At 41.1% G+C, this 26,059-nt stretch overlaps 1 protein-coding gene across 1 annotated transcript in view; it reads left to right on the forward strand.

Moving 5' to 3' along the window:
• The first annotated feature begins 19,742 nt into the window (after positions 1–19,742).
• The window catches only part of selenon (selenoprotein N), a 37,083-nt gene continuing 30,766 nt past the window's right edge, over positions 19,743–26,059 (forward strand). The window contains exon 1 of the mRNA XM_060847576.1: positions 19,743–20,453. Coding sequence (XP_060703559.1) covers positions 20,241–20,453 — 213 coding nt within the window. The 5' untranslated portion in view covers positions 19,743–20,240. The remainder of the gene's footprint in view (positions 20,454–26,059) is intronic.

The raw sequence follows: 26,059 nt of genomic DNA on the forward strand, positions 1-26,059 counted from the left end.
GCCTGCAACACGTTATCAATGAGGATGAACACCTCCAAGATCTTTCCTATGCCTCCACTTCTCACCATTAAAAAACCCACTAAACCTTAAACAGCGCATTGTTCACAGGAAACTGTCCAGCCTTCAAGACAACGTTGACCACAACACCACACAACCCTGTCAGGGCAACCACCACAAGATGTGTCAGAGTGTTGACATGGATACTACCATTACAAGTGGTTTATATGGCAGGTATACATGTGGCTCGGCCAATGTAATCTATCTCATACACTGTAGGCAAGCATACCCCGAGGCATAGTACATTGGTGAGACCAAGCAGACATTACAACAATGGATGAACAGACACCACACAACAATCGCCAGATGGAAATGTTCCCTCTCAGTGGGGGAGCACTTTAGTAGTCAGGGACATTCGGCCTCAGATCTTCAGGTGACTATCCTCCAAGGCAGACTTCAGGATATGAAACAACAGAGTGACTGTGCAGAGACTGAGAGCCAATTTCAGTACCCAAGAGGATGGCCTCAACTGGGACCTTGGGTTCATGTCACATTACAGGTGACCCCAATACACTATGCACTCTCTCATCCACATTCACACTCACACACGTACAAATACATGCACATTCTTACATACACACTCACACAGAACCTCTCTCAGACACACACATACACCCTCTGAGAGGTGCACACATGCAAACACACAATCTCATTTTCTCATTTACTCTCACTCTAACACTTACTTGCACACACACTCTTTCCCCCCCCCCGACACACGCGCATACTCTCTCCCTCACATGCACATGCATACGTATATAAGTCTGTGGGGTGAATTTGCATTTGCAGAATTGTAATTGCAGATACATTCTATTTTGTTCAAAAATGACACAATCTGCAGGCAGTTAATCCATGTAACATTTTATAATTTTCTATTGTGGAAAGAGAACCAGTCTGACTCAAGATTCGGATACAGACAGACTCTAACCTCACACTTTTAATGCATTGTCTGAGCTGAGATGTTACTATTTTTTCATAAAGCCTTCAGTTATCTCGAGAATGTGATTTGAAAGAAGTTCTGGGATTTACATACTGATGAACCAAAACCTGCATCCCATTCTAAAAGATGAAAGACTTAACAGCAATCTAGGTTTGTTCAATAAATCAGTTATACTCATGACACTGTGATCTTCTGTTATAAATTCTGTGTCTTATGATTCTGCTCCACAGCTAGCTATTGAAGGAACAGTGCTCCAAAAACTAGTAATCCCAAATAAACCTGCTGGACTACAACCTGGTTTTGTGTGATTTTTAACTTTGTCCACCCCAATCCAACACCTGCCACCTCCACATCATCTCTTTTTAACATGCTATTCTGAAGTTGTGTTTAACACTAATTTGTGGATGCCCATTGCAATTTGACAGCATCTACCCATTAATGAAAAGAGTTGGTGGAGGAATCCTGCACACAAGCTTCAGTAAGAATGACCTAAGTATATCAAGTATATCCCAAGACATTGTGGGAAGCTAGGGAAGAAATTGAAGGGCCCTTAGTAGAGATATTTGTATCATCGTAGTCATGGGTAAGGTGCTGGAAGACTGGAGGTTGACTAATGCTGTGTCATTACATAAGAAATGCTGCAAGGAAGAGTCAGGGAACTACAGTCTGGTGAAACTAATGTCAGTGGTGGGTAAGTTGTTGGGAGGGGATTCTGAGAGACAGGATCTAGGTGCATTTGGAAAGGAAAGGATAATCAGCATGGTTTTCTGCATGAGCTTTTTGAAGAGGTGACCAGGAAGATAGATGAAAGCAGAGCAGTAGACATTGTCTACATGAACTTCAGCAAAGCCTTTGACAAAGTTCTACATGTTAGACTGCTGAGTAAGGTTAGATTATATAGGATCCACGGAGAGCTAGACAATTGGATACCAAATTGGCTCAAAAATAGGAGACAGAGGGTGGTCCTGGAAAGTTGTTTTTCAGACTGGAGGCCTGAGCAGTGGTATGCCGCAAGGATTGGTCTGGGTCCATTGTTGTTTGTCATTTATATAAATAATTTGGTTGAGAATATAGGATTCCAAGAAGATGGTGACAGAGTAACATGCTCCAGGCAGAGCTCCTCTTGCCAGTTCCTTTTCCTTTTTCTTTCTCTTTTTTCCTCCTTGCAGCAGCTCCTCCCCACCCCCACAACTGAAACATCTGAAACAAATGGAGGTGAGACAAAGGGAGATGAGTTGTGAGGTGGGTGGGGAACAGAGTCAGTGTGGGCCAAGCTGGTAGTGGAGTCGCAGATGGAAATGGAGCGTGAGCAGAGCGAGTATAGGCTGGCCAGTGGGGGGGAGGGGACCTAGTCCTGGAGGCAACTCCAAGACAGAGGGGATGCCTTGTTTTCTGAAGCCTGAAGACCTTGAACTCAGTGGAAAAGGACTATAACTTGAGCAGTTTAAAGACACTTTATTCTCATTCTGGATGTTTAAACTCCATACTCCCATGCTTGTCTATTTTTCTTTCTAATATTTCAATTCTGTAACAATACTTAAAGTATCTGTACCTAGGTACCCTGTATCTAAGTTGGCATGGAGAGGCGACATTACAAACTTTTCACTGCACTCATTCAAGTGCGCATGACAATAAAGGCTATTCTATTCTAGGAAGTATGGTTAGTGCACTCACCACAATTGATGTTATAGTGGACAGTGAAGAAGGTTATCTCAGAGTACAATGAATCTTGATGAACTGGGCTGGTGTTCTGAGGAATGGCAGATGGAATTTATTTCAGAAAAATGTGAGGTGTTGCACTTTGCTAAGACAAACCAGGGCAGGACTTATACAGTTCATGTAGGTCTTTGAGGAGTTTTGTTGAAAAAAGAGACCTAGGGGTGTTCATACATAGCTCCTTAAAAGTGATGTAACAGGTAGATAGGGTGGTGGAAAAGGCCTTTGGTACCTTTGCCTTTATCAGTCAGAGCACTGAGTACTGGAGTTAGATTGTTATGTTACGGCTGTACAAGACATTGGTAAGGCCACATTTGGAGAACTGCATATAATTCAGTTGCTCTGCTATGGAAAGGGTGTTATTGCACTGGAAAGGAAACAAAAAAGTTTACAAGAATGTTACCAAGACTGGAAGTTTGAATTATAAGGAGAGGCTGGATAGGCTGGAACTTCTCTTCCTGAAATGTAGGAAGCTGACAGTAGATCTTATGGAGATGTATAAAATCATGAGGGGCATAGATAAGGTGAATAGCCAAGGTCTTTTCCAGATGGTAGGGGAGTCCAAATCCAGAGGAATTGCTTTAAGGTGAGAGGAGAAATATTTAAAAGAGAACTGATGGGCCATATTTTCACACAGAAGGTAGTGCATGTGAACGAGCTGCCAGAGGAAGTGGTTGAGGTGGGTACAATTACAACATTTAAAAGACATCTGGACAGGTACATGGATAGAAAACGTTTAGAAGGACATGAGCCAAACACAGGCAAATGGGATAAGTTCAGGTTATAAAACCTGGTCAGCATGGACGAATTGGCCAAAGGACCTATTTCCATGCTCCATGACTCTGACTTATGATGTAGAAACAAGGAATAGTGCTATAAAGACTTGGGAAATTGGTGAAAGGAGTGAGATAAATGCTTCAAATATGTAAAGGAGAACTTTCTTCATGAGACTGCAAAGGATCTTATTTCTATCGGGGAGCAATTGGGCAACATAGATCTGAATATATTGAGTTTGGAGTAATTATGGAAAAGAGAACAATCAAAAGCTTACATATAAATGTGGAAGAAACTGTGTGAATAGGAATTTGGCCCAGATGGGTTGGAAACAAAGATTAAGTGGCAAATCAGTAAATGTGAAACTGAAAGTCTTCAAGCAAGGAGGTAATTCAGGCACAGATTAATTGAATTTTAAAATTACACCCAAAACTAGAACTTGCTGGTCATGTAAAAAATTGTAATTGAAATAGAACAAAAAAGCTTTCGATTATTGTAATCGAGAAAGTGAAGCAAAAAAGATTAGAGAAAAACTCTATGTATTTTATAAACAAAAAATAAAGGATAGTCAAATGAAACGTGGTCCTGAATAGGATTAAAAAGGAAATCTGGTGGAGGTATTGATGATGATCTTCAGTATGATATATGGTTGGATACTAAATTAGTACTTTGTTCTGTCTTTACATGGGAAAAGTCCTGTTAATGTCAAAGAAAAAAATAGAGAGATATTGGATAAGATAACAAAAAGTGGAGATACTCAAAAGACAGAGGATACTCTTTAGAAATGTCACCTGATTTTGGAAGAACATGTACAAGGTTGTTGAGGGTGATAGGGTGAAGACAGTGGAGGGTCTACCTACAATCTTTCAATCATCTGTGGATATGGAAGTAATGTTGATCCCAAAGGATTTCAGAACAAAACTCTGTTAAGAAGTGAAATAAACCAGCCTCAGTGTTGAGGAAACTCGCAGAGTCTATATTCATTAACCGCCACTTGAAAGACCATGATTTATAGCCAACATGGATTTTTTATAAGCAAATCATTTTTAATAATTTGAACTTCTTCAATGGTGTAATGAAGGCTTGTAAAAGTTGTAAAGTTGATGTGCATTTGGATGTTGAAAATGCATTTGATAAGATGTCAGAATGAGCTTTGACTTTGTCAACAAATTTGTGTCATAAAGGGGGGAGTGACTGAATATTTTGTTGACTAACAGATGAAGCAGGTGGTAATGGTGAACGGTTGTTTATTAGACTGGATGGAAGTATACAGTAGTATCTTTCATTTATGTGTGGATTAGGAGCAGTGTTCTTTATATTTTAATGACTTGGATTTGGATATGCAGAAAAAGAATGTGAAACATCGTGAAGGAAAGTATTGGTGTTTTGGGTACATCAATCATGAATAAAATGGGCACACGCATGAAAAAGAAATTCATTCCTGGGAAGAACGAAGTGATTCATTTTGGTAAGAACAATGAGGAGTGATGATATAAATGCTACAATTTAAAGAAACTGCAGGAACCAAACTCCAATGGGTGTACACACAAGTCTTTGGAGGTAACAAGAAGAGTCAGGGAAGACTCTTAGGTTGATTCAGTCTTTCTCAACACAGTAGACCACCATAATATCTTTGGTTATTGCTCTGATAATCACATTAAGGCAGTTTATGTAAGAAAATTATTGACCATCAGAACGAAGGACAGCAAAATAATACAGTCCACATGGTCAGCAGAACACAAGAGACTTTGCACCATGTTAAGGTACAGTCCAAAAGGAAGGTGGATTGATTAACTGAAGGATGGAGCTATGTTTCACCCAGCATATACCTTTAATATATCTGTTCCAGTACTTGGTATAGACAACCATTTAAATAGGTATCTCAGATGCCAATATGAGAGCATTTGTTAAGGGAAGTTTCTACAATTGACAACTTGGTTCCAAGCTTTTGGGCAGAAATCAGATCATCAACATCAGAAAAACCCACAGAAGGTAACTCTTCCTTTTTTTACTATGTTTATAAAATTGTTTGGTTGACATATGGGAACTGGAAATGATAGGCATGTATTAAAAGACAATGCTATTATGTTTACACAATGATGTTAACGACACCCATATTCTCACCTTCACTTCATGAGCTTTGATGTTCAGCTTTTCATTCATGAGCATCTGGATCAATCAATACAGAAGATGCAAATTTGATGTTTAGGATGGTACTTGGCTGCAATCCTTCTGCCTGATCATAATGGCAAAATGCAATCAAACATGAAAAATTAAGTAACAACAATGTACTGTTTGAAAGATAGGTGGAAGGAGATTCAAATGTACTCTTCAAACATAATTGCATAAATACTACATTTAAAAAGGAATATTAGTCAGGATTATGTAGAAAAAGTAGGGAAATGGTTTGGTTATTTATCATTATTAACTATTTGGCCAGCTGTTTCAATGAGAATGCCTGTTTCCATTCTGTAGATTTACTGCTATTATATGTTTTTTTTTCTAATATAGCCAATGCTTTTCACCATTAGAGTTAGGCAGAAAAACAGCAACAGCAACATCTCCCTCCATTCTCGACAGTTATGACATTCGTGGATTATTTTTTAGCACAGTCAAGACCATCTGAAGCCCAGGCACTGAGAGCTAAGATGCACTGGAAGGAGCCCTTTGAGGATTCTTCTCATTTGAGACTCAGTCCTCAAGCTGAATGGCCTCCAACTAATTCTAACGCATGCCACCTGCCACATTCTTAGCACAACTCTATCATATTATAAGGTTGTAAAGGAATCTGACAGCTAACAATCAACAAGGCTGATGGTGCAAACACAATGCTGGCTGAAATACTAAACTGAGTGAGCCACGATTCCAGGAGAAAGTGAGGACTGTAGATGCTGGAGATCAGAGCTGAAAATGTGTTGCTGGAAAAGCGCAGCAGGTCAGGCAGCATCCAAGGAGCAGGAGAACCGACGTTTCGGGCATGAGCCCTTCTTGCCTGAAGAAGGGCTCGAGCCAAGATTCCAGCTCCTGTACACCAACCGTAGATCCATGCGTAGATAATTTCCTAATCAACCTGTTCAGGTATGTTATTTCACAACTCTAAAGCCAATGGGACTTGAACACAGACCTTCTGTCTCATAGGCAGGCCCACTATCACTGTCCCACAGCAGCCCCTGGATGGCAAAAGGTATGTTGGCCTTCATAGCAAGAGGATTTGATGCAGAAGCAGAGATGTTTTGCTGAAATTGTACAGGGCCTTAGTGAGACCACATCTGGAGTATTGCGTGCAGTTTTGGCCTCTTTGTCTGGGGAAGGATGTCTTAGCTGTGGAGGGAGTGCAACAAAGGTTTATTCGACTGATTCCTGGGATGGCAGGACTGACATTTGAACAGACATAGGACTATAGCCACTGGAGTTCGGAAGAATGAAGAGGAACCTCAAAGAAACCAATGAAATTCTAAAGTGACTACACAGAATAAACACAGAAAGGGTGTTCAGAAGACTAGGGAATCCAGAACCAGGAGTTACAGTCTAAGAATACAGGGCAGGTCACGTCGGATTGAGATATGGAGAAATTTCTTCACCCAGAGACTGGTGAGGTGTGAAATTCTCTGCTACAAAAAGCAGTTGAGTCTATGATCAATTTTAAGGCGATAGATATAGTCCTTAGGAAGAAAAGATCAAAGGGGATGGAGTGAAAGTGGGAACAGGGTACTGAGAGGGATGATCAAGCATTATCATATTGAATTGAAGAATGGCTTTAAAGGGCTGAGTTGCCTACTCCTGCTCTTATTTTCAATGTTTTCCACTGCAGTGATGGTTGCCAACATCCATCGGCCTGTAACCAGTCACACCAGCAAATAAAAAAGAATGCCACATTATATCAGTATAACAAACAGGCTATTCAACAGTCATCAGAAGCATCAATTTGCAAAGAAATTTATGGATGGATTATTATTGTTAATTGCTGCTGTGTTCTCTTATAACTTAGTGCGAGAAATTGTTGTGGTCTATTTACTTTGTTCCTGCTTGGAAGATGTGTTTGCTTTTGTCACATTCAATCAAGTGCAGCTCTCTCATCTTTCTCACTTATAGACTGTAATACTCCTCCTGGTGGTGGCCAATTGCAGCCAATATTAAAACACAACAAAGGACCACTCTTGGCATTTACATATATATGACTTCATCTTCCTCATCTGGAAGGAGGAGGAGTGGATGCTTGACGATCTCTCAGATGCTACAATTGTGACCACCTTCAAGTCAATTTATGTTAACTCCAAAGGTAACCCCTGTTGTCTGATCTCCATTGCACCATGCAATTACCAGTAAAGCAGATGATGCCGACCGGTGGGGATTTTGCAGAAGATTCATCCATGAAGGTGCCTAACACTTGGAGTGTTTCTGACAGGTCCAAGTAGAGGTCAAGCACAATAGCGAAAAGAACATGTTTAAACTCAAACATCTCATCCATGTATTCCTTTAAATTCCTCCTGCCCCTCCTGTGGTCAGGCATGCAAATATAGCATTGCAATGTTAGTCACCTCAGGATGCATAGCTCTACAGTGAAAGAAAATCATCCTCAGATTCAAGGGACTGCCTGGGAAAAATTTACAGGGTTGTAATGTCTGACGTAGGAATTGCAGAACATTTTGATGCAATGTATTTAGATTATATAGTTTACATACAATGGCTTTATTTTCCTGAAGTGGTTTCCTACAGTTCTTAAATCTACACCATTGTTTGGATGTACATTGAAGCTAATTTATATTGAAATCATATCTGTTACAACATAACATTAGAACCTGGAGTCGTTATTGAAATGTCAAACTGAGCTAGAAAGAGTATTGTTACAAAGATATTGTTAACATATTTTGCTGGGAGGCAGTGCCATAATCAATCATGAATTGTCTGACATCTTGCTTTAGTAACCTCACTTTAAAACTGATTGGGTGTACCTGGCCTCAGAACTCATCCAACTGTCACCAATGTTAATACAAAACAGATTTTCCAACAGGGGTCATTTTCAAGTAAAGAAATGAAACAACCCTTGCTTTACTGTTATTCTTCAACCCTTTTGTAATGAATGCTGATACAAAAGTACCTTTCAAAGTGCTAGACATACCTGTATGTTAAGTTTATGATTCGCTTAGAACAGTACCCAAATCCTTACAATTATCAGTGTTTCTCAGACTGTCATCTTTCAAAGAATTCTGCTATTTTTGACCGAAGTGAAAAACCTCATATTCCTTCAATGCTTTGTATCATATTTGTGCCTATAACCTATAGCCTTTATCTCTGCAGCATCTCATGTCCTCCACACAATCTTTTTTCTCATCTTACTCAGTATCACCAACAAAGTTGGAAACATCACAGGATCCCATCATTTAAGTCATTCATACTGCTTCTAAACAGTTGGAGTACAAGAACTGATCTTTGCAATACCTCATAATTTACAATCTATTCATCTGAAAATTATCAATTTTTTCAAAATCTGTTTTCTGACTGTTAATCAATTCTTAATTCAATTGTAATATATCACCCAGAGTCTCAATAACTCTGTAACAAGAGATAATGTATCTCATCTTGTCATTTAATTGCAATACTACTGCTGAATCCCCCACTATCAACCTCCTGAGAATTATCATTGACCAGAAACTGAACTGGACTAGACATGAGTACTGTGGCTATTAATGCAAGCCAAAGGCTAAACATTCTGCAACTCAGTTTCTGACTCCCCAAAGCTGGTACACTATTTATAAGGCACAGGCCCGGTGTGGTTGAATATTCCCCACTTGTCTGAATGAATGCAGCTCCAGTAACACTCAAGGAGCTCAATACCATCCAGGACAAAGACGTTTACTTAGCTTGCATCCTATCCACCAATCCAAACATTCATATCCTTTACGACCACAGTGGCAGAAGTGGGTTTTATATTCAAGATGTGCTGCAGTAATTCACCAAGCCTCCTGCAACAGCACCTTTCAAACCTGCGACATCTATCACAATGAAGGACAAAGGCAGCCGATATGTGAAGAAACTGCCACCTGTAAGTTCCCCTCCACACACCATCTTGACTTGGAACTATATCACTGTTATGCCACATATCTGGAAACTTGCTCCCTAATAGTACTGTGAATGTACCTACACCACAGGTAGCAGTTCAAGGAGACAGCTCACCACCACCTTTCCAAGGGAAAGCCAGTCCCATAAATGCAGGAATTTTAAAATTATTTATAACTTCTTGTGTCACACCTTTTGAACACTCAAGGGCATTGCATCCTTTGGTTCTCTATTATCTGAATAATAGAATAGAAATACAAAAATAGTACTTTGTCATAATTACTGCTGAAGGTAATCTCACTAATTGACAAATAGAAAAGTTTGCGATAATTTATTATAAATCATTAATCAGCAGACTCTTTGTCACCAATGTTCACTACTCCTTTCCTCATGAAGTTCCTGTGGGGGTGTGATTTTATCAATAGTCACCCAGCTGGACATTCTTCAGATGCAAACTATGCAATGATCGTTGGCTGGTTACAAATATCACAAGCAGTTTATAGGAAATGATTTTTTTCCCCGAAACTCAATTCTTTCCTGAAATTATCTTGGATATAATTGGCTTCATTTCTGCTGCCTTTAGCAAAATAAGAGCACAGATTAATTCTCTTCTACTGAGCTCAATTGGAACATCCTTACTGCTCAGAATATCAAATAACTTGGAGAGAGGAAGAGATTATTGCATGCTTCTTGATATAGGAAATCAGAAGAGTGAAACACAATGACTTGCAAGCATTGTTGCATCTTCAATTGCATTGTAGAGATTAACTCATAAATCTATATTATTGCACATGGACTTAAAAGATTTCTTACATTTAGGGGCACATTGGGCAGACAAAACATGTTAACATCTGTTTTCTATAGCTAGATTTTCCTGGAACAAGTTGCTACTTGAAGCCAGAAGCTATATCTTGAGGGGTGCTACTCCACATTCAATATGGCTGACTAGGAGTGTGATCAGCCTGTTATGTCCACCATTGATGTGATGGATGACTTTGCAGATTGACAATCAGTCTATTTGGCTGCATATGACCTTGTTCTATGGTCATCAGGTCATGTGATTAGCCTTGAACGTGAGCTCTTGGCTCAGAGATAGAGACACTACCCATAGTGCCACAAAATTTCAATATTGTACATGCCAGGCATGATATTATAAATTCAAAATAATTATCTATGTTTAGTTTCAGAATTTGTTTGTAACTCATCAAAACCTTGGTTCAGTAGTGCTGTGATTATCATTACATTTATGTCAGAAAATTACTAGTAAATTAAAGGAAATGCCAGCTGTAGTCAAATTTAGAATATCTGTTTAATAGGGTTCAGGGGTACAACCTTTTAATTTAGATTTATTTGTGAATAAATGACAGAAAAAATGACATTTTACTCTTTAAATCTTCGGTCATCTTCCTAAATGTCCTTTTAAGTGCTGCTTATTGTTTGCAATACTTATCCCTCAACTTATGCAATTAAAACAACTTAGTCTGTGAGCAAAGTCACTGTCATGTTTCTCAGTATTACAATTACTACATTTTTCGATGTTCTTTCTTGGCTAAAATGCACTTTAGGCATCCTTGATAAAATTCTCTTGTAGGGCTTGGGCATTGCTGGCAAGCCAGCATTTATTGCCTGTCCCTAGTTGCCCTTAAGAAGATGATAGTGAGTTGCTTTGTTGAATTACTGCAATCAATGTGCTGTAGGAAGACCCACAATGCTATTTGTGAGGGAATTCCAGGATTTTGACCTAGTGACAATGAAGGAATGGTGATCTATTTCCAAGTCAAGATAATGAGTGGCTCAGAGAACTTGCAGGTGGTGGTATTTCCATGCATCTGCTGCTCTTATTCTTCTAGAAGAAGAGGTCATGAGTTTGGAAGGTACTGTCTAAGGATCTACAATGAATTTCTCCAGTGCATCTTGTAGATGGTACACACTACGGCTACTGAACGTTGGTGGTTGAGATTGTGAATGTTTGCAGATGTGGTGCCAATTGGGGGATGCTTTGTACTGAATGGTGTCAAGCTCCCTTTATTGTTGTTGGAGCTGCACTCATCCAGGCGAAAGTGGGTACTGCAGATGCTGGAAATTAGAATCAAGAGTAGAGTAGTGCTGGAAAAGCACAGGAGGGCAAGCAGCATTCGATTCCTGATGCAGGGCTTTTGCCTGAAACGGCAATTTCCCTGCTCCTTGGATGCTGCCTGACCTGTTTTGCTTTTCCAGCACCACTCTAATCTTGACACTGCACTCATCCAGATAAGTTGGGACTGAGGTCATGGATAGTATATAAATGTAGAATTTTCTTTTAGCTTTTTCTGTATCTCTAAGGGAAACATTGTTTACTGTCTGAAGTATCAATATTATTTTGCAAAAATAAATCAATTAAAATAACATAATAATTGCATGCTTGGTTTCTTCTCTAGTGGATTTTTCTTTCTCCTCACTTCTTTCTCACGATTCCAGGTGTGGCTTGACTAATACCTTGTATAGTTTTAGCAACATATCCCTATTTTTATTCTCCATTTTTAAAAAAAATGTAACTGAAATGTGAAACATAATTTCATAACAGTCCATTTTCCTTTCCTGTTACTTGCTAAACTTCAAACTTTATATGATTCATGCACAAGGACCCCCAAATCCCACTGTATTGCAGCTTTCTGCAGTCATTCCCTTTAAATAATATTCAGCTAATCTGTTCTTCATAGAATCCCTACAATGTGGAAGCAGTTCATTTGGCCCACTGAGTCTTCACTGACCCTCCAAAGAGCATCTCACCCAGACCCACCCCTACCCTTGTAATTTCCTGAAGGGCTTTACCCCGAAACATCAATTTTCCTGCTCCTCGGATGCGGCCTGACCTGCTGTGCTTTTCCAGCACCACTCTAATCTAGACTCTGGTTTCCAGCATCTGCAGTCCTCACTTTTGCCTGTAATTCCCGTGACTAACCCACCTAACCGGTACACTTTAGCATGGCCAATCCACCTAACCTGCACATCTTTGGTTTATGGGGAGAGACCAGAGCACGCAGCCAAAACCTATACAGACACAGGGAGAATGTGCAAACTCCACATAGACAGTCGCCCAAGGCTGGACTCGAACCTGGGTCCATGGAGCCATGAGGCAGCAGTGTTAGCCACTGAGCCACTGTGCCGTCCAGTGGCAAAAGTGCACACTGCCAAAATGCATACCTAACATAATTCTAAGAAAGTACCTTGATTACCAATGTAAATATAAGAATTTATAACAAAAACAATTATGGTAAGAATAAGACATTAGCATAATTGGGGTGTGTTTTTAGTGATTTAAAATGTGGGTAGGCTATTGTCATGACTCACTGTTGTAGTGTGTTGGAAATCAGGCCTCAATATTCCTGAAGTCATGAAAAATGTAAAGATTTAATGAAATTATACAAAATCCCAGTTTGCCTCAGACTGTCTGCTTCCCAGGTGAAAAGCAAACCACACCAGGTTCCTCCAACAGGATTTTAAAAATCATAATAGTAAACTTTAGCAAGAACAGTAAAGGAATACAATTCTAATTTATGTATCTGAAACTTTACCCCTTGTTAACCATTCACACACAGACACACAAAGAAAATAACACATTATGAGTATGTGTGGTGAGAAATAGAGGAACACACTTCTACATCATCAGCCCAAAATCACACAACTGGGTGGGTTGGCCCTGTGATCCTTAATTCTTCAATGGTGCCTTGATGTTACCTACAGTGATGATCAGTTGTGGTTCACTGGTTGCATGGATGGACTTGGAATCTTTGTTTCTATCTTTGGGCTTTAAAATGATACCTTTCAGTATCTTTGAATGTTTTTTCCTGCTCTTTTGATTGAAAATTGTAGAATAACTTTACAAAGAAATGAGAATGAGAAAGGTTGATGCAACTAGTTCATGATGTCTCTTGCTTTTCTCTGTCTGATTCACTCCTTTCACAGACTGTATTAAAACTACAGCCTGACCTATCTGAGGTTTGTATCCACGCTGAGCTCTTCTGAACCCAATGATGCCAATTGAAAGACTGTATGGACAGAACTGCCCTGGATATACCAAGGTAGTACCTGATAACACTGTTTAACATGAATGCTAGTTTCACTTAGAATCATAGAGATATACAGCATGGAAACAGACCCGTCAGTCCAACTCGTCCATCCCAACCAGATATCCTAAATTAATCCAGCCCCATTTGCCAGCATTTGGTCCATATCCCTTTAAACTCTCCCTATTCATACACTCATCTAATAAGGTTAGATCACATGGAATAGGGAAGGAAATTTGTCATCCTTACCTCGTCCAGCCTGTGACTGCAGAAACACAGCAATGTGGTTGCTTCTTAACTACTCCCTGGGCAAGTAGAGATGGGCAACAAATGCTGGCCCGGCTAGAAAAGCCCATATCTCGTAAGTGAATTAAAACAAGTGTTTCAATTCATTTATCAATAAGTGTTCTCTATCAAAAGGGCATAATGAAATATATCTGACTCAGAGTGTTGTTATTTTCAATGACAGGTGCATAGTGTTTCACAAGTGTATCAGGATTCTGCCAGATGTGGACAGGGTTTCACATGGTATTGGAATCCCATCTGCAATTCACAAAAATAAAACCATGATCAGCTAGTTCATTGGATGAAATAATTCAACTCCCACACATTTACAGTCTATGGGAGAAACTGTACGAATCCTCAGTTGAATCTATGTAAAATAGTTGAAGTTTGACAGATGATCAATAAATTAGAATTGTGTTTTCCAGCTTCAGAATTTTAGATTATCAGATAATAAACCTCCACATAAATGGCTAAAATCAAATGTTATATTTCACAGAATTGAAATAAAATGGTTTAAGATTCTCATATTGTTAATTTCCTTTCAGGTGACTGGGCATTTTTGGATAAACTTTAGACAATATCCATATAATGAATTGGATCAGAACCTGTTCAGAATATTTAATTTTATCAAGTCAGATCTGTGTAATATTACAGCAAAATATGAAATGCTTCAATCTGAAATTAAAAATTGTGAGACTTTTCCGTACCATGTATTTGTATTGCTTTCATTATTTTATCCAACTTTGGTAACATATGGCATGTTTATACAGAGGAGTCCCACATCACCCTTTGGGCATGACAGCCTTTGTCCATTACCAGGTTTAGGAGAAGTTTGGAACAGTCCGCCCAGTTTTCCTTCTCTACAAACTCAGTGGTTTCCTGCAAAGAATAATCAGTAACAGATTGTATTGCGGCTTGCAAGATAGACATTGTGAATGAGAAGGAAAGGATCTCCTCAGACATAGGATTCTCCAGTTATATTGAGCCGGGAAAGTAGTCTCTGTACCATATTCTGATCCATGGTGAATATGAGTGAGTATACTATAAATGTCTTCTGGAAAGATGGGATCTGAATTAGGCCATTTTGCCCTCGAGCATGATCTATCCATCAACGTTATCTCAGAATTACTTTCAGGACAGCAAGCAGTTGCTAGGCCAGTTACTGATCCATTCTGATCAGGAATGAAACAATGAAGAACAAAAGTGGGATATTCAGCTCATTGAGCCTAATCTGTTCAACATTTAAAATTATGGCTCAGGTCAATAATCTTTTTTCGAGAAAACATTTCACTTGTTGGCCTCATGCCTTGTGCAAAGGCACACGGATCGTTACTTAGGACAATTATTTCAGTTCCAGGCCTTCAACATAACAGTTTCTTAGCATTGTGTCCTGGGACCAATTCTTCTCAACTATGTGCAGCAAGTCCTGGATGACAGCCTAGATTGGGTTGACAAGTGGGAAGTAATGCTCATAACACAGAATTGTCAACTGATCACTTTCTGCAATAACAGACAATGCTACCATCTTCTTTCTCATTCAATGGCCTGATCATCTCCGATTCACCCACTAGTACACTGAGCCTGATTCAAACTCAGCCACCACTGATCAGGTAGAGACATGAGGAAGTATATAAATTTAGAGGGAACACAGATTTTGCTTAGAAAATGTCTATCCAAATCTGTATATGCTTATGCTCTACTTTGTCAAACTCAATATCATTCCCCTGTGTTATCTGACTTGTGATTAAAGTGCTGATTTGTTGCAGGTCCTATCTCTGCATATGTACATTCCTGTAGGAAATAGGATGAAATTGATGGTTCCATCAGTTCAGATGTTAAAACTGAATTCACCAGAATCTTTATTTTAAACTATGAGCAAGGCATTTTAAAAATTACTGATTGTCTTGTAAGAGTTAAAATTAGCCTTGAAGCCTCAAGTTAATCTGGCAGAAAATCAACGTGAACTTTTCAAACCATTAATTTAAATACACCAGCATTCATCAAAAAAGTAAGGTTAAATATTTAAAAATTAAACAAAAAAGATCAGTTAAGGTGGAAGAATTAAATAAAAACAATAAATATGGGAAGCTCTGTCCTATTTTCTGCTATAAAATGTTGACGATTTTATAAAAACTCTTGAAAGCTAAAATAGTTTTCACACTAGCTAATTTGAACATGGGATCATCTGGGTACAATCCAAGCCTCTCAAGCTACATTGGTTGGTAATGTGTCCCTGTTCCTCCCCGAGTGAATTGACAACACAAGCCTTCAAGACGAGCTGTCCAAATGTGAATGTCAGCATAAGTATGCAGGAGTGTAACGATGCAATTTCTTAATTTGGGGAAAGGCTTTGAAACCTTGTCTCTTTTTAAAGATATCTATGGAGTGCCACATACGGAATATTCATAATCTGTTAATCATGCTAAATGGTTGTGATTTTTAAGTGCTGCATTGAATCAGATTGTTGAACCTAACATGAAAGAGATGGTGAGGAACACTCTCTGATCGACACCTACAGAGTTTTCTTTGTAATATACAGTATACTGTAATTTATTGAGTAAACTCAGATGTGGGGATTTGAACAGAGTGGGGCAGGGCTCTCCCAGATCCATCAACTTCATATGGTGCCACATTCACTGAAATTAAAAGTATGTAAATCTTTGTTTCAACATACTGCTCTCATGACTCCATTTACTGAGCAGTGCAGATATTGCAGATGCAAGGTGACATATGTGCTACAAGGATGAGAAAGCGAAACAGTAAAGGAGAAGTAACAATAAAGGAGACAGTGGTAATGTGAATGGACTAACCATTGAGTTATAGGCTAATAGTCTGGAGAGAGGCCCAAATTTTGTCTTGACAGTTGGCAGATTTTGAACTCAATAGATGATTGTGGAACTGAAAGCTAGTTTTGATAGTGGTGACAACAAAGCCATTGGCAATTGTTACCAAATTTGCACTCTTTACTTGATCTGACCTACCTGATCCACAGCAAAATGGAGCTCTATTTTCTAGTACTTTGCCTGTACAGTTACAACAGTTAGGAACATCTGCTGTCCCTGTATTACAATGTGCTTTAAATGCCTCTCTGCAAGCAAAAAGCTTACTTTCCTGACTGAAGTTTTCCTTGTTGTGTACATTATATCAGGAAGACCTTGGAGTGCAGGTTCATAGCTCCTTGAAAGTGGAGTCACAGGTAGATAGGATAGTGAAGGAGGCGTTTGGAATGCTTTCCTTTATTGGTCAGAGTATCGAGTACAGAAGTTGGGAGGTCATGTTGTGGCCGTACAGGTCATTGGTTAGGCCACTGTTGGAATATTGCGTGCAATTCTGGTCTCCATCCTATTGGAAAGATGCTGTGAAACTTGAAAGGGTTCAGAAAAGATTTACAAGGATGTTGCCAGGGTTGGAAGATTTAAGCTATAGTGAGAGGCTGAACAGGCTGGGGCTGTTTTCCCTGGAGCGTCGGAGGTTGAGGTGTGACCTCAGAGGTTTATAAAAACCATGAGAGGGATGGATAGGATAAATAGAGACAAAGTCTTTTCCCTGGGGTCGGAGAACCCAGAACTAGAGGGCATAGGTTTAGGGAGAGAGGGGAAAGATATAAAAGTGACCTAAGGGGCAACTTTTTCACACAGTGGGCGGTGAGTGTATGGAATGAGCTGCCAGAGGAAGTGGTGGAGGCTTGTACAATTGCAACATTGAAAAGGCATTTGGATGGGTATATGAATAGGAAGGGTTTGGAGGGATATGGGGCAAGTGCTGGCAGGTGAGACTAGATTGGGTTGGGATATCTGGTCGTCATGGACGGGTTGGACCGAAGGGTCTGTTTCCATGCATACATCTGACTCTGACTCTAACTTGTCCTTATGACATATATGACAGACTTAGCAGACACAAGTGACTTCTTATCTGTGTTCTAAAAGCTCTGAACTGCTGGTGTTTTTCTCACTTCATGTCTGGAGTTGTTTTAGGTGAACTAATGACTACGATTCATTAATAATTCTAATATTATTACATCGTGATTCTGTCAGGATGTTGCAACACACTACTTTGGCCTTTTTCTTCATTCAGCATTTCCTTTGTTGTGATTCTGTAAATACTGCAATTTACATATACTTGAAACCCATTTTTTGTGTCGTTCCCACTTACTGAATGTTCGTTTCCACTGAAAATTCTCTTAAATGTTAACAATCAGCTGATACCATCCACCCCTCCTTTAATCACGTGTTCAAGTCTGTCCTGGTAAAGTTTTGTCAATCAAAATAGGTGGTAACTAGTACAGTCTTTCAAGAACTCATGATTGTGATTATGGAGTCTCAATTTGTGTCAATGTAAATCTTCAAAAAAACCGTGTATTTCTCTCCTTTTTAAAACTGTTGATTTTTCTAATTTCCTGTCCATAGTCCCAAAAAAGTGATCCCTTACACTGAGTCAGCAGTACACTGGGAAAATATATTGAATTCACTGCCGAGGTAGAGGCCACTTTCTGCTCAATTCAGTTTTGCCTGCATTTATGTTCCTCCATTCAAATTCATAATTTATTGACTCGTCCTTATATTCCTTTCTCCTTTCCAGACTTAAAGCATATTATTTGTTCAAGGTATTACGAAGTTTCGCTTTCTAAAGCATTCTGGATAAAGAAGTTTATCCTGAATTCTTGATTTATTAGTTATGTTAATCTCTTGCAGTTTTGATCTTTCTGCACAAGTGGAAATCTTTACACTCCTGATGAAGGGCTTATGCTCGAAACGTCGAATTCTCTATTCCTGAGATGCTGCCTAACCTGCTGTGCTTTGACCAGCAACACATTTGCAGCTGTGATCTCCAGCATCTGCAGACCTCATTTTTTACTCCTGCAGCTACCTAACAAACCCCTTAACAACTTTATAGTCACAGAGATGTACAGCAAGTGTAACTGACCCTTCCGTCCAACTTGTCTTGCAGACTAGATATAGTCAATTCTTCTATAACATGACAGTTGTGTTCTTGAGCAACCCCATGTAACAGAAAAATCCCACTTTAGAAACAACGCTTAAAGTATTGACGCTATAATCGCATTACAGCCAACACACATTTAAAAAGTTCACACTTTAGAAACAGCATCCTTGATTCATCAATCGTGTTATAGCAAACTTGTATTGTCGAAATGTGTTATAAAAGAATGATCTATATCCTTAATTAATTGAGTGCCATTTGCTAGCATTTGACCCATATCCCTCTAACACACTTCCTTTTCATGTACAGATCCAGATGTCTTTTAAATGTTGTAATTTTACCAGCCTCCACCACTTCCTCTGGCAGCTCATTCCATACATCCCCCTTTGCATGAAAAAGTTGTCCCTTGAATCCTTTTTAAACTTTTCCCCTCTCTCCTTGAACCTATGCCTTCTAGTTTTGGACTATCCTGGGGAAAAGGCCTTGATGTTCACCCTATCCTCATGATTTTATAAACCTCCATAAAGTCACCTCCCAATCTCCAACAATCTAGGGAAAATAACCTCTCCTATGGCTCAAACCCTTCAACATCCTTATAAATCTTTTCTGAACCAGTTCAAGTTTCAAAGTATCTTTCCTATAGTAGGGAAACCAGATTTCACGCAACATTCCATAAGAGGCTTAACCAATGTCCTCACAGGCCTAAAGAGGTCAACTTTCTGTTTAACAGAGAAAAGCGTTTTGAGCCTCTGCAGTGGTTTCTGATAAATTATAACCACTCGTCTGAGAAAATGTTGTGGTGCAGGAGACCATTCACCCGTTGTGTATGCACTCGGTCTTCAAACGATCGTCATTAACCTTGTGCTAATTTCATCCCCCCTCTTCATCATGAAGAGTCATCTCGACCGAAACTTTAGCTTGCTCTCCATCTATGAATACTGTTTGACTCGCTGTGATGTCCAGCATTTGTTGTTTTCAATACAGATCCCAGCGTCTGCAGTAATTTGCACTTATATTCCATAATCATCATTATAAAGGTTTCTTGTTGGCTTTCACATGCAGTAAGACCTGGTGTAATCTTTAGCGGAGATCAGAAAGTACTGAAGGGAGTGGAATTGTGCTTTTGACGGAGGTGCATCAAAAGCGGCGACTTTTCTGAGGAAAATGGCTATTCATTCAGGCGGCTGGGAAATAGCAGGGCCTGCGGTTTGTTAACGGAAAAGCGTTGGCTCACATACTTCCAGGGTTTTCTACATGCCCCGGCCGGGCGGATCGAAGAGTAAAGAATTTGATTCGGTGAAGGAGAAGAGACCCCCAGCTGGGAAAAAGGAGGAGTGTTTTCCTCAGCCAGGGAGAAAGGGAGAGAGCTTTCTCTGGGCTGGCGGCCATTACGGTTCGGAGTAAGCCGCCGCCACGGTGGAGACTGTCCGATGGCGCCTGAGGTGAGGCATCGGAAAGGGGACGGGGAGCCGGGGGAAGCCTCACCCGAGCGAAGGAGGAGCATGGCTGCGAAAGCCAGAGGAGAGGGCACGGAGAGGCGCTGGCCAGTGTTGCTGGGGGTCGGGCTGCTCCTGGGTTTGGGCCTGATCGTCGGCTCGGCGCTGTGGAGGTATCACCTGGACTGCCAGCTCGCGCTACACCAAGTAAGAGACCAACCGCCATAACGGTCACATCATGGCGGCGCCGATTGTCAGACCGGGGCTGGGGGAGGGGGGGGGATCGACCCCGAAAAGGAAAGCCAAAGGAAAGGGGGAGTGTTTATTATTGATGGAGCGAAAACAGTTTTTCTTTAAAACAAGGAGTTCACTTCGCCCTCATTTGGGCAAACAGGTTCGATGGGAGAAAGAAAATGTCTGTGGAGCTGGGAGGGAAGCTCGTGTACAACCGGCTTTAATGTTCGTGCAAGGTTCACGTACCCATCACGACAAGCCTATTTCATCGGAGATTCGGCAGCTTCCCTCCAACTCAAAACGAAAGCCCCAGCAACAATGCGCAGAGTTTATGGGAAAGGCAGTAGTTTGGTATCAAAATGCGAAGTACAGACATGATGGGCCGAATGGACCCGCCCCGCGCTGTAATAATTTTGTGATTCTGAGAATATTTCTGTCCACATTAGATCATGTGCTATAGAGTCATAGAGATGTATAGCACAGAAACAGACCCTTCAGTCCAACTCCTCCATGCCGACCAGATATCCCAACCCAATCTAGTCCCACCTACCAGTACTAGCGGATATCCCTCCCAACCCTTCCTATTCATATACCCATCCAAATGCCTCTTAAATGTTGCAATTATACCAGCCTCCACCACATCTTCTGGCAGCGTATTCCACACATACACACCAGCCTCTGTGTGAAAAAGTTGTCCTTTAGATCTTTTTTGTATCTTTCCCCTCTCATCCTAAAGCTATGCCCTCTAGTTCTGGAATCCCCGACCCCAGGGAAAAGACTTTGTCTCTATTTATCCTGTTCATGCCGCTCATGGTTTTATAAACCTTAAACCCCTCAACCTCTGACGCTCCAGGGAAAACAGCCCCAGCGTGTTCAGCCTCTCCCTATAACTCAAATCCTCCAACCCTGGCAATATCCTTGTAAATCTTTTCTGAACCCTTTCAGGTTTCACAACATCCTTTCGATCAGAAGGAGACCAGAATTGCACGTGAAATTCCAAAAGTAGCCTAACCAATGTCCTGAACAGCCACAACATGACCTCCCAATTCCTGTACTCCGTATTCTGAACAATAAAAGAAAGCATGCTAAACACCGCCTTCACTATCCTATCTACCTGTGACTCTACTTTCAAGGAGCTATGAACCTGCCCTCCAAGGTCTCTTTGTTCAGCAACACTCTCGAGGACCTGATCATTAAGTGTATAAGTCTGGCTAAGATTTGCTTTTCCAAAGTACAGCACCTCACATTTACCTAAATTAAACTCCATCTGCCATTCCTCAGTCCATTGGCTCATCTGATCAAGTAGTGGACCCAGCTCCGATCTTTATGGCACTTCACTGGTCAGAGGCCTCCAATATGAAAAACAACCCTTCCACCAACACCCTCTGTCTTCTACCTTGGAGCCAGTTCTATATCCAAATGGATAGTTTCCCCCTGTATTCCATGAGATCTAACATAGGGTCATAGAGTCTTAGAGATGTTCAGCATGGAAACAGACCCTTCGGTCCAACTCGTCCATGGTGACCAGATATCCCAACCCAATCTAGTCCCATCTGCCAGCACCCGGCCCATATCCCTCCAAACCCTTCCTATTCATATACACATCCAATGCCTCTTAAATGTTGCAATTGTACCAGCCTCCACCACATCCTCTGGCAGCTCATTCTATACACTTACCACCCTGTGCATGAAACAGTTGCCCCTTAGGTCTCTTTTATATCTTTCCCCACTCACCCTAAACCTATGCCCTCTAGTTCTGGACTCCCCGACCTCAGGGAAAATTCTTTGTCTATTTATCTTATCCATGTCCCTCATAATTTTGTAAACCTCTATAAGGTCACCCCTCCGACGCTCCAGGGAAAAAAGCCCCAGCCTCTCCCTGTAGCTCAGATTCTTCAACCCGAGCAACATCCTTGTAAATCTTTTCTGAACACTTTCAAATTTCACAACATCTTTCCGATAGGAAGGAGACCAGAATTGCATGCAATATTCCAACAGTGGCCTAACCAATGTCCTGTACAACCGCAACATGACCTCCCAACTCCTGTACTCAATACTCTGACCAATAAAGGAAAGCATTCCAAACGCCTTCTTCACTATCCTATCTACCTGCGACTCCACTTTCAATGAGCTATGAGCCTGCACTCCAAGGTCGTTTTGTTCAGCAAACTCCCTAGGACCTTACCATTAATTGTATAAGTCCTGCTAAGATTTGCTTTCCCAAAATGTAGCATCTCGCATTTATCTGAATTAAACTCCATCTGCCACTTCTCAGCACATTGGCCCATCTGGTCAAGATCCTGTTGTAATCTGAGGTAACCCTCTTCTCTGTCCACTATACCTCCAATTTCAGTGTCATATGCAAACTTATTAACTGTAACTCTTATGCTCGCATCCAAATCATTTATGTAAATGACAAAAAGTAGAGGACCCAGCACCGATCCTTGTGGCACTCCACTGGTCACAGGCCTCCAGTCTTAAAAACAACCTTCCAGCACCACCCTCTGTCTTCTACCTTTGAGCCAGTTCTGTATCCAAATGGCTAGTTCTCCCTGTATTCCATGAGATCTAACCTTGCTAATCAGTCTCCCATGGGGAACCTTGTCGAATGCCTTACTGAAGTCCATATAGATCACATCTACTGCTTTGCCCTCAGCAATCTTCTTTGTTACTTCTTCAAAAACCTCAATCAAATTTGTGAGACATAATTTCCCACGCACAAAGCCATGTTGACTATCCCGAATCAGTCCTTGCCTTTCCAAATACATGTACATCCTGTCCCTCAGGATTCCCTCCAACAACCTCGCAAACCAGTCTCCCATGGGTAATCTTTTCGGATGTCTTACTGAAGTCCATATAGATCATGTCTACCACTCTGCCCTCATCAATCTTTTTTGTAACATGATTTCCCATGGGCAAAGCCAGGTTGACTATCCCTAATCAGTCCTTGTCTTTCCAAATACATGTGCATCCTGTCCCTCATGATTCCCTCCAACCACTTGCTCACCGGTCTGTAATTCCCTGGCTTGTCCATATCAGCTTTCTTAAATAGTGGCACTAAGTTAGCCAACCTCCAGTCTTCCGGTACCTCCCCTATGACTATAGATGATAGAAATACCTCAACAAGAGGCCCAGCAATCACTTTCCTAGCTTCCCACAGAGTTATAGGGTACATCTGATCAGGGCCTAGGAATTTAGCCACTTTTATGTGTTTCAAGACATCCAGCACTTCCTCATTTTTCAAAATATATCTTCCATGTCCTTTTCCACAGTAAACACTGATGCAAAATACTTGTTTAGTATCTTCCCCATCTCCTGCTGCTCCACACAAAGGCTGCCTTGCTGATCTTTGAGGGGCCCTATTCTCACCTAGTTACCGTTTTGTCCTCAATGTATTTGTAAAAACTCTTTGGATTCTCCATAACTCTATTTGCCAAAACTATCTCATGTCCCTTTTTTGCCCTCCTGATTTCCCTCTTAAGTATACTCCTACTGCCTTTATATTCTTCTAAGGATTCACTTGATCTATCTTTTTATGTTTTGTCACATTGGAACTTTCTCAAAATATGGATTGTGTTTATAGAAAAATCTGAAAGCTATTGTTTTGGTCTTTTCCCTCAGCCCTAGCTCTCTCCTCTGGCCATTTCGAGGTTCCCTTCAACTGTTTGATCTCCTGTTCGATCCAGAGCTGAACTGGCAGCCCCACAATCCCGCACCAACGCTGCCTATTTTCACTTCTGTAATAGGACATGGTGCTGCTTCTGACATGATCCACATGCCACTAAAATCTACCATAGTACTTTGTTATCTCAGGACAAACATGTGAGTTGAGAAAGATCCCCAGGCTGGCCTAGCTGGAAGACAAGGAGGGCTTTGGTGTCTGTCTTGACTCATTTCAAATCCCATTCACTTAGCAGCCAGAGCCATAGGAATGGTACAGCTCTGAAAGAGGCTATTCAGCCTACCAATGTCGCCACCGTTCACTTTAATTCCAATTACCAGTACCTGGCCTATGGGTTCCTGTACATTCAAAATCCTCATCTACTGTGTTTGTTACCCCGATGTGTCTCCTTTACACTGGGGTGATAGGATGTTTCAGGAGCGTTTCAGAGAACATATCTGGGGCACGCACCAAACAACCCCATCACTCTGTGGCCAACCACTTCAACATCCCCTCCCACTGTGCCAAAGACATGCGAGTCCAGGGTCTCCTCCACTGCCAATTCCTAGCCATCCAACGCCCGGAGGAAGAACACCTCATCTTCCACTTTGGGACCCTCCAACCACATGGCATCATCAATTTCACCAGTTTTCTCATCTCCCCTCCCCCCCACCTTTTCCCAGATCCAACCCTCCAACATGACACTGCCGTCTTGAACTGTCTTACTGGTCCATATTCCTTCCCACTTTCTGCTCCACCCTCTGCTCCAACCTATTACCATGATCCCCCACCTGCATCCACCTATTGTCTTCCCAGCTCCCTTCCCCCCCGCCCCCATCCTATTTGTCTATCCCCTCCCACACCATTCCTGATTGAAAGGCTTATGCCCAAAATATCAACTTTCCTGCTCCGTGGATGCTGCCTGACCTGCTGTGCTTTTCCAGTGCCTCATTTGTCGACTCTGATCTCCAGCTTCCTCACTTTGTCCTGGGTTTACAGTTTACAGTGCTTCAGGTGCAGATACAGGTTTCTTTTTAAATGACTCGAAGGATTCTACCTTAACCACTAAGGTGAAGAGCAAATTCCAGGCATCTATCACCCTTTGTGTAAAAAAAGCTTTTCCTAATATTTTCTCTAATCCTTCTACTGATCACCTTAAATCTGCGTCCCCTGGGTATTGACCTGTCCTGAAGGGGAAATTAGTCTTTTTTACTTGTTCTACCTCGGCCTCTCATTATTTTGACATTCCTCAGTATCCTCTGCTCTAAGAAAAGCAACAGCAGCCTATTCGATCTTTTCTCATAGCTGCAGTTTTCAAGTCATGGCAACACCTTGTAAATCTCTTCTGTATCCTATTTAGAGCAGTTCTATCTTTCCTGTATTGTGGTGATCAGAGTAGAACACAAAACTCCAACAGTCACCTAACCAGTTTTTTGTAGAGGTCCAGCACTGCATCTCTGCTCTTGAATTCTCTTTGGTCATTGCCTTTCTGTTGGCCTAATATGTTCTTTATTTAGTTTATTTGTTGGTCCCGAGTTGGGGAGGAGAGATGGCAGTTGACTTGAGAAAAATGAGAGGTTATCTTCTTGAAACTTATTAGATCATAAGTGGATGCAAGAATAATAATACAGGGAGAAAGTGAGCACTGCTGATGCTTGCGATCAGTTGAAGAGTGGAGCGGCACGGCGGCACAGTGGTTAGCACTGCTGCCTCACAGCGCCAGGGACCCAGGTTCAATTCCCACCTCAGGTGACTGACTGTGTGGAGTTTGCACGTTCTCCCCGTGTCTGCGTGGGTTTCTTCTGGGTGCTCTGGTTTCCTCCCACAGTCCAAAGATGTGCGGGTCAGGTGAATTGGCCATGCTAAATTGCCCGTAGTGTTAGGTAAGGGGTATATGCAGGGGTATGGATGGGTTGCG

Source organism: Hemiscyllium ocellatum, chromosome 30, assembly GCF_020745735.1.
Source record: "Hemiscyllium ocellatum isolate sHemOce1 chromosome 30, sHemOce1.pat.X.cur, whole genome shotgun sequence".
In the NCBI taxonomy this organism is placed as follows: Eukaryota; Metazoa; Chordata; class Chondrichthyes; order Orectolobiformes; family Hemiscylliidae; genus Hemiscyllium; species Hemiscyllium ocellatum.